This window comes from Tasmannia lanceolata, unplaced genomic scaffold (genome assembly GCF_043159265.1).
Source record: "Tasmannia lanceolata isolate RefF3 unplaced genomic scaffold, GAP_Taslan_0.1 ptg000018l, whole genome shotgun sequence".
NCBI lineage: Eukaryota > Viridiplantae > Streptophyta > Magnoliopsida > Canellales > Winteraceae > Tasmannia > Tasmannia lanceolata.
The window spans coordinates 6,706,953-6,717,466 of NW_027518695.1; the positions used below are offsets into that span (position 1 = coordinate 6,706,953).

Consider the following 10,514-nt stretch of genomic DNA (forward strand, 5'->3'; position numbering starts at 1 on the left):
TTTGAGAAGTGCATTTGTTCTAATTCATTAGAAATTCTTAACACCAATTAGTCTGAAAAAAGCTTTCAAAATCTTCTCTTTCTCATTTCAAAAGACACAGCCTACTTCCTCCAGATGTCCCTAAGAATTTAGATCAAGGTTGAATTTGGTAACATTTGCTGGAGGAGAAATCCATTTAGCACTTCATTTGAGCTGTGCTCAGATGACTTTTTATGATGGATTTCCAACCCATACAGATGTAATGAGATGAATCATACTTGATGGATAGAAGCACCGTAGAACTATATATATTGTCTATAGGTAACCATAAATCTCAAAAGAAAGAAACATATGTGAATTAAGATTTTCTTCCTCATAGCTGTGTCTGAGGGTTTTAGCAGTCTATTTTCTTCTCTTTGTTGCTCCCTTTTAGCTGCTGTCACTAGTTCAGTTCTGAATCTCAAGTGAATTGTACTGATCATAAATGAATAAATAAACAAATAATACAAGAGGGCATAAACTTTCCTACAGAAAATTTACACCAAACCAAACAATGTAGTAATTAGTTGCAGAGAAGCTACGACTTGAAGAAAATATGAAGGGAAAAAAAAACTATATATAAGATTTCAGACTGTCAAAATTGTTTGGGAAGAGCAATGGATGAGAGCACCTTTTATGGGGCCATGAGTCCTTCAATTGTGTAAGCAAGAGACTGCGCCCAGTCAGCTTTGAATAACAATGTCTGTAGCGTCTGCATCACATTGTAATCTGGATCAAGCTTGCGTTGCCAGCCCTAAAAAAGACACAAGTCAGAAGCTCTGAATAGAATAAGATTCTAGATGCACATTTCTCTGGACAAATAATCTACAGCAAGAAAGAAAAAACATCTCATCTACCAGTGATACTATATGCCATAGATACATGTTCGGTGAATATATCACAGTCATGCGTTGGTGAATATGGCCAAACATATGCACCCGTTTCATAGAAACTTGTTTTTTATTTTGTTCGATTAAACCTTTAGGCCCATTTTACAAATAAGTTATAGGATGGCTGCAAATGACAAGAATTTCAATAAACAATTGCTAATTAGTTATAAGACGGCTGCAAGTGAATTTCAATAAACAAAAACTACCATGTTGTCTTTTCCGTTTTTCCTATTTGATTCTTTCAAAACGAACACTTTATGATCATCACTTGGTGCCATAAAAGACGGAGAAAACTAATAAGATTTCGAGACAAATCACATTCATGTCATATATAACATGACATGTAACATAGAAAGGTTAATCGAAACAATGATGATGGAAAAAAAGGGAATGCAACATGCAAGAGAAAATCCAAATATACACAAACTAACATATGTCTATATAAAGATGTATATCAAAATGAACTATGAGATTACCTCAAGAACCAAAGTGGTTACCATCACAGTGCAAACATTGCCATCAATATTGACTTTATGGCGACGAACTTTCTCAAGCACTTGATGCATACACTCAGCGGGATGGATGATGTCACCTTCTGGGGTACCCCAAAAATCGAATGAAGTTTTTACTTCCTATTGTCAGCAGAAGATAGAGTCAGATGCTAGAGTTCCAGTTATTTAAAAAAATGGTGAGAGCTATTGGAAACTGTGATTGCTATAAAGTAATGGACATTAGATATATTACATAAAAATGAAAACAAGAAGAGAGCAGGCTACTAGAAGCTGAGAATCTGTGCAACTACTGAAAGCCAGATTATAATTTATATACCATGAAATTACATTCTCAATTTTACTAAATTAGGTGCATAATAATGTTATATCGCAAAAAAATAGTACCACATATCCAAATGATGTAATAGGTCAATTCTGAAACAGTTCTTACTTATATCCATGATGTCAATTAACCAATTTTATTTCGATAAAAAAATTAAACACGAGATGTATAGACAGTAAAATTAACTGATTTGCAGTGAAAAGTCAGAACCAGATGCATCTTTGATTTCACAGCCATTACAAGAAACAGCTGGAGAATTTGATATGACTCCCTGGAATCATCTACCCAACACAGACATTAGCAACCATTGGGGCAAGGAAATGGTGACAGGATAGAATATCATAAAAATTAATGCATGTGATCAAAAGAGATTTTCAGACATGAAGCACAGATAGTTGTATCAGAGTCAGGCGCAGACATAAGGGGGTTAAATCGAAAAAATGTCTGTTCACTATTTTTTAATGATAAAAACAGAATTATTATAAAAAATATAGAATATATGTCTTGGTTACCATGCCAATGCTTGTGTCTGACAACAAGTCTTTATTGTATGTACGGGAATACATGTTTTCCAAGAAGAATTGTGCTAAATATGTTTTTTTCTTTAAAATACACCTAGAAGTGTTACTGTAAAATTCCAAAAAAAAATAATAATAAACAAAGAGATCCACGCAATTTTCATCTCATGGCTTCTTCTAAAGCGAAACCGTCACATGCTTTCATACAAAACCACCTCAGTACAATGACCAACAATTTAAGAAAAAAAAATAAACCAATATTACATTAATAATCTACATTATACATTCAACTTGAGGAAATGTTGCAATAAGAAAATTAACAAAAGAAAACCAAAGATTTATACATTGAAAAGAACATGTAACAGAAACCCCCAAAATACATTTTAATCACACGACAATGAACTGATGCAAATACTGCATTTAAAAATATAATACATCTACTGGGCAATATCCTTTTTTTCTCTATTACTATTATCTTCTCTGTATCACCAGCTCACAGCACCCAACTGAAATGCTGTTTCCAAAAATAAAAAACACTGTATCTAATGAACTTATTTAAACACTGTATCTGAAAATATAACATCTGTTGGGAAATACACCTATTTGGTGCCGGATGCTACTAAAAACATTGAAGATAATAAGAACCCAAACCCTGGATACAATAAATTTCCAGGAAGATTTTCTCAAAATCCAAGCTCACAGAGAGGAAAAATTCGTCAACTAACAGCAAAAAAAGGTGGTGAAAATCATGACTAGTACAATGTTTCAGATTTGACTCCCTACACCCATAAGGTTATTAAAACCGACATAGTACCTCAATAAAGGCCTTGGGATCTGGGCAGTTTTGTTGTTTTGACAAGCGCAGAGTGCACTCTGCGGCAGTACGGCCATCTCTGAGAGCAACAGCCTTAAAGAACTCCAGCAAATTGACACGATCACTCTTAGAAAGCTCGGCAGTCATGCCTACATCAAGGAAAATGACATGAGGCCTGGATTTAAATAGCCGTTTTCGTGCGGGCTTGGTCTGAGATACTCGAACAAGGATATTCCCCGGATGCATGTCCGCATGGATAAAATTGTCAACCTGAAAATAAATCACATCTCAGAATATACTTATGCAAGTATGATAGTTCGAAGAAATTCTTTCAATTTCTTGTATATAAAGAGCTAAAAGAAGTTGACATGTTAAAGCTATTAACATATTATCGCAATTGCAATACAGAATACAAAGAAAAGGGCCCAACACCATAGCTTGCAATAATAGGGCGTCAGTCTGTGCCCAGCCTATACAACTCTAGAAGAAAAGAAAAACTGCAAGAAAGAATAACAAAAATTTCAATTGTAAGAAGCAACCTACAGAAAACATTGAGGAATTAATTAATAACAACTTTAAATTTATGACTGAAACATTTTAAGCCTAACACTTATTTAGGCCTTCCTATAGGGGAAGGGTGGACCCAAGAAGACGGCCTGTGATCCGATGGTGAAAATGGTGGAAAGAAGAATAGCAATATGGAAGCGGAACTTAGTTTCTTTAGGAGGCAGAATCACCCTAACCAAGGCGGTGCTGGCCAACATTCCCATCTATCACCTTTCCCTCTTTAGATGCATGATCCGTGTGATCAAAAGAATAGAGCAGATTCAAAGAAATTTCTATGGAGTGGCTCAAAGGAAAAAAAAAAAAAAAAGATGCACTTAATGAGATGGTAGGAGGTATGCAAACCCATCAAGGCTGGTGGTCTTGGGATTCGCAGATTGAAAATAGTAAATAAAGTAATGTTAGGTACGTGGGTATAGAGATTTGGTGAGGACAGAACCCACCTCTCCTGCTTCAGTAACCCATATCTGTCAACACACGCAGCCAGCCATGGATACAAAAAGCAGGCCCAACCATCTCTAAGATCACACAAATGCTTTCCAGAGACGACGCCTAACAGCCTACATCTCAAAGACATTTCCCCATGGAATACATTGGAATTGAGACAATGGCCACCAAAACAAAGGAGTTGAATGTGACAGCCTCTAGCCATCTAAATAGAAGCCCAAACGAAGCATTTGTAAAGTCAGTAGCAGCAATATCAGCATCAAATACCTCTGGCACCAGAACAAAAAAAAGTCTCACCAATCCTCTACCTCCCTGGCATTTCTTTCTTCTTTTTGAAAATGATAGCCAATTTTATCAGAGAAAACGACCGAGGTGGTCAAAGGGCAAAGCAAATTACAGAGAAATGGAAAAAAAGATACATTGAGGAAGAGAGATACAAAGAAAAAAGAAACTAAGGGGGAAGAGAATCGAAAAGAGCTAACGCATCCTTAGCTACACCCTCTCTCTCTCCAGGCGATCGGCTACTTGGTTAGCAGAGCGGCGAACATGACAAAAGAATCACTTAGGGGTAGTCATCTACCTCCCCGGCATTTCTATTTAAATTATGTATACCTGATCCACAGTATCCAAATATTCTGAGTCCATAGGTCCCATGTCTTGAATCAACAAGGTGAACAAAACATGAAGTCTTGACCTCCTCGTTTATTCAAGCCATTAATCCAAAAACAATCCAAACATCCAGTCCTTGTTTTGAGGATTTTCCTGAACACTTAATTGTGTTCCCGGATATCTGAATTGTATTAAATTGAATAGCTTCAAGCACCCCGAGTTTCAAAACAATAAGCACTGTGGTCATGGATGCTAGGGGGGTAAGGCCGATGTATTTCAGCAGAGACTTCAATCAATGGTAAAGTGGATCCAGATATGTAGGTCCTACAAAAATATTTAAATCTGATTTTACATATGTGCAATCATTAGCAAGCATAAGATTTGCAGGTGAGAAGTTGTTTCTATGATCATTCATATTTTCACCATTGAAATGGGTAAACCCTATTGAGTTAATCCATGTAAAGTGCTCCACAGTATATGAACGCATAAAAATAACTCAACTGATGAACTTAGGAGTGTTTCTTATTTCACAATTATCTCTAATTTGTAAATTTTTAGATGAAAAAAGAATTTCATAAGATTAAAATATAATAGAAGGCATACCAAAAGCATCTTCAGGAGTGCATGAGTCCCAATATGAGCAAGAGCCCTTTTAATTCGAGCATTTCCTTCAAGCTCATCAACATAGTGTGCAACACTTTCTCCTTGCTCATAAGTCTCCACCAAAACTGCAGGGTGCACAAGCGGATATACAGGCTTTGGGAAGGATACATCCTTCCAACTACGAAAATTATAAATAAAACGACTCAAATGAGCAGCTTCCCTTGCAAGATCAACCTGAGACATCATGAAAACAGCAAACTGTTGTGCACTTTCATCTAGTCTGAACCATTTCAATGTTGGGATGAATGTTGAAATTTTGGCAACCAAATTAATAATTGTGAAATCCCTTCTAATTGATTCACCAACACCAGGATGCCTAACTTTAACTGCAACTACAATGGGCTTGACACGTTGACCTGGGTATCGATATCTCAAAGAAGCTCGATGCACTTGTGCAATACTTCCAGATGCTACAGGTTCCTCTTCAAAATCCTCAAAAATTTCAGAAATCTTGCGACCAAAGGCTTTCTCAATAGTTTTCTTACTGTAGGCAAAGCTATGCGCCGGTGCTTTGGTGTGAAGCTTGCTCAGCTCAGTACATAGATCTCTAGGGAAGAGATCTGGCCGTGTAGCTGCCCATTGACCCCATTTTATGAAAGCTGGACCTGCTAGTTCTAGAGTAAGATGGACCACATGAAGCCATGTTTTCCTGAAATTGTCACCAAAAGAATCAGCAAATGGGGCCATTGTTACTGAGGGAGAGAACAAAATTGCCAAATAGACCGCTCTTAGAAACATACAGAAGCCTTCTAGAACTGAGGAAATAAAGGAAGTGAAATAAATGTGCCCATCTTGTGCTCGTGTATACAGAGTATTCCTTTCCGAAAAATAATCTCCATCTGCCCAAGCCCTTTGAGTCCATGCTGCCTCTCCAACAATGAAGGCAAAAACACTAGGAATTAGGTGTGATCGGGAGCAGGCCAAACTCACGGCACATGCAATCCTACTTATTGGTGGAAAAACTGGGCCTTTGTAAGAACATAATTGAGAAAGTCTTTTCCAAGCGACTTGTGCATGATGTGTCATAGCATTACTTGATGAAAGAACGGAGACGTTCCTAGTACAACTCGTCTTGCATAGATTTTCCTTGGCTTTGTATGCTGTAAACGAAAGAAAACATTTACTAGAAAAATTATATTTTGAATATAGTCTGTGTTGGAAGGAAGGCGGTCCAATTGCATAAAGTGTCCCATGATTCCTCGCAGACGAAATGCTAGATGTCTTGCTTCCTGAAAAAGCATTCCCAATCCTCCTAAAGTTTCGAAATGACAAAAACCTGCATACCAAGGAAACACCATTAGTTTTTCTGAATATCACTAATTATTTCGCACCAGAAACGCAGTCTGTAGAGATTGACTTGTTAAAAGAAATTCAATTATCTTGGTATTCATATTTCCGAAATGGGGACCGATCACATTGCATCAGTTACTGATTTGGGCGTGCTGTTATACATATCTAAATATAGAAACAGTAAATAGATATAGCTACTGAAAGTAAAAAACATATAACATGGAAATAAATGGAAGAGTAGAGATAATTAAATATAAACATAGATTAATCAACAAACAAAAGAAAAATGGAGAATTTAAATTACAATATTGCAGACAAATACACAAAACATATAATATAAAAATAAAAGGAGAAGTAAAGATAATTAGACATAAACATAGATTAATCAATAAACAAAAAGAAAAATGGCGAAATTGAATTACAATATTTCAGACTGTTAAAGTATAAAAGATAAATAACGCCTTACTCTAATAGCTTAAGCTATTGGAGAAGTTGGTAAGTTAACATGGTATCAGAGCAAAGGTCTCAAGTTCAAACCTCCCGGATAGCAAAAATCCACATGCGATGGTTGGCCCAAAGTGGGACCACATGTGCCACGTGTTTGCCAAGTGGGCCACACGTGCGGGGGAGTGTTAAAGAATAAGAGATAAATAACGCCTTTCTCTAACAGCTTAAGCTATTGGAGAAGTTGGTAAGTTAACACAGACAAATACACAGATCTTGGAGGTTCTTCGAAATCCTGTGCACAAATTGTGGACTGAATTGAGGTCAAGATCTTAAGTTTATCAAACTATACAGAAAGTCAAGAAAAATCAAAGCTTCTACCAATTCAAGAAGAAAGCAACAGAATCACATCGACACCCTAACAAACATCTCCAAATACAAGCAGAGAGAGAGAGAGAGAGAGAGATGGTCAAAGCAATATGCGAGAATTGCGATTATGAAACCCTAGCGAATAAATAATATCAAAATAAAGCAACAGAAGAGAAGAATAGAGAAAATGGAGGAAAGAGAAGGTTTTGCAGGCTGACCTGGACATGGCGAAACCCTAAAATACGCTGATCCCAATATCTTACTGCCTGCATCTTCTCCCTTTTGTGGTGCATAAAAACATCTTTCTGTAAGCGATCTCCTTTCAACCTTTTCCACCGTCTTTCTCCATTTTTATGAATCCCTAAAACCCTACAATTCCTGAAAAAAGTCGCAGATTTCGGAGAGAGACGAACGTAGGCTAGGGAAAAAGAAAGCGGTATTTATATGAGCTCTGATAGGGCCCCACCCACAGTATAACGGTGTAAGAAAGGTAACAAATCCCCGCTCGCCACGTGATTAGAACTAGGGGTTTTTTTTTTTCTTTTTTTTAATAATTTTTTAGGGTTTTTTTGCTAAAGAAGTCTTTTAATTTGTGTTATTTGCAAAAACAGTCTTTTTGTTTGACAATTTACAGAATACAGAGTCGAATGAATTTTGCAAATCAGACGATCTGGTGATGCCATCAATTTGTGGGAAGAATACCTTGTAAAAGCACAAAAATGTCCTCCTAGGTAAAAACGAAAATTACCTTCTAAAAGGACCAAAATACCCATGATATGTTTTGAATTGACTCTGGGAATATCATTTCTATAGACTAGAATTCTTGGCTCGTGATATGCATGTGTGTGAAAAAAAATGGGCCCCATCCCATCAAAACATGACGTGTAAATGGTGGGCCCCACCTGATGAATGGGTGTTTGAGTTGGTAGGACCCACCCTATCAAAACATATTACAGAGTAATTTTGTCCTTTTACAAGATAACTTTCTTCTCTTTACCCACCAAAAAAAAAAACATTTCCTTCTTTTATGAGAAAATTTTAGTCTTCAAAAAGATCTACCATGGGTATTCTGGTCACAAATTGATGGCATGACCTAATTCACTCAAATGTGATGACTATAGTAGAAGACTTCCTTTGCAAAAGAAACCTTATTGATATTTAAAAAAAGTATATGCTGATTTTTTCAGATGAAATTTATCTAATCTTGTTTTCTTCTTAATTATCGCACTCCTCTCATCTTAAGTTTTTAGCTATTTGAATGGCCACTTCGCTCCCCCATTTTTCCATTTCCTCATTGGCTAATCTAGCTTTTCTGAATATTATTGTCGGAAGATGCAATCTAGTGAACATAAAACTTTAACAAAAGAAGGTAAAATTCTAACAAAAGAAGACTAATTAAACAAGACAAGATTGATTGAACAAAAGATTGTAAATCTCATGTAAGGAAATAGGTGGTTGACAAGATCTATAAATGCTTGAATGCCTTCTCATATTTTTCCTTCTCTTAATGAATGACTACCTCTGTTCAAATTAATAATGAAATTGAAATCCAAACTTGAGAATAGGCTATTTTTTTAATGTTTCTCCATGTTTTTCTTTTCTTGCTAATATAAATTTGGGATTTGCTAGCCAATTTTGTGGAGGCCATTTTGCGGCTTGCCTTTGCATGTGAGAACAGCCACGCATGTTGACTCTTTGGCAGATTTTGTCTCATTCACTTAATTCATCCTAGCTGGCTGTTTTCACATGCAAAAGCTAGCAGCGAAATGGGTCTCTGCGAAATTGGCTAGCATTGCATTATAGCAAGTTCCTATAAATTTTCATCAACTATTTCAATGGGGGAAAATATGAGAGGGTAACTCATATGAGGGTAAACCATTTGAGAAGATTCTATCTACCCTTGTATTAGTTTACCGTTGAATTAATTTATGTTGTTTCAAATATGCAGGTTAAACTGAGGTATATTTGATTTCAAGAGTTCAAGTAGAGGGAAGTCTAGGATCAACTTTTAGAGATCACAAGCGCGGTTCTGTGAAACAACCAATTACTCCAAAAGCTTAAGCTGTTGGAGATGCCATACTTTAACAGTCCCCCTCATGTGGCCACTCTTTTTAGAACCGAGAGAGAAGAATGAAATGACAAAAGACCTCATAAATAATCATTTATTTACACTATGAAAGCCTTCAATTGAAGCTAAGAGCCTACCATGAATTCTCTGTCTATGTTTGGGTCCATCGGATATGCATCCGAATTGAGTTAGACAGATTCGGCCGCTGTGCCCCAAAACTGTCTAATTAGATCTGCTGACACTCCTATTTTAGGTACGTTATTTTAGTGAAAACGTATTAGGAATGCTAAACTGAAGAGCACCCTTGCAAAATCCCAGCTGCAAGGGCACCCTATTGGATCCACATAACCCAACAATATTTATTAATCCTTTAATTAATTTTAAAAAATTTAGTGACGTTATTAATGCAGTTGGGTGATGTGGATCCAATGAGAATCCCTTGAGGCTGGGTTTTTTAAAGGGCGCCCTTCATTTTAGCATCCTCCTGTCTTTTTAACAACAAAACTTGACATATTGGGAGTTTTTTTTTAAAGCTCGGCAACTTAGTAGTTTTGTCAAAGTTCTTTGGCAACCTGCTAGTTTGATTATGTAATAATGACACCATCCCTTGTTAAGAGTTTGTGATAATGGCACTCTTCTCTTTATGTTAGGCCACTGATATTCACACTACCATGTTTTAATAATTGCACAAACTCAAGCTTGTCTTTACTTTTTTAATGGTAGTGCCAACATCAGTAGCCCTATTTTATTGTGCTTGGTTATTGGTAATTTTAATATTTTTTTTCAGGGGTGTCAATGGACTTAGACATGGATCGGATCCGTATGTCAATGAACAGGATTTGGGCACATCAGTTGGATCCGACTGTGTCTATTGAATCCATATCCTAAGACTGTCAATGTACAGAATTCGTATTTTTATCAATTTAGGTTTATATATTCATGAGTATTTTCTTAACATTAAAAATCCTACCCAAAACCAACAACAT

At 36.4% G+C, this 10,514-nt stretch overlaps 1 protein-coding gene across 1 annotated transcript; it reads right to left on the bottom strand.

Annotated features, from left to right (window-relative positions):
* Positions 1–261: 261 nt before the first annotated feature.
* On the bottom strand, positions 262–7,866 carry LOC143851706 (uncharacterized). The gene is made up of 5 exons (XM_077361191.1): positions 7,679–7,866; positions 5,298–6,633; positions 3,075–3,344; positions 1,385–1,540; positions 262–772 (listed from the first exon to the last, which is right to left on the bottom strand). The coding sequence occupies exons 1-5, from the start codon at positions 7,684–7,686 to the stop codon at positions 653–655; spliced, it is 1,890 nt and encodes a 629-aa protein (XP_077217306.1). The 5' UTR covers positions 7,687–7,866; the 3' UTR covers positions 262–652.
* Between the last annotated feature and the right edge of the window lie 2,648 nt (positions 7,867–10,514).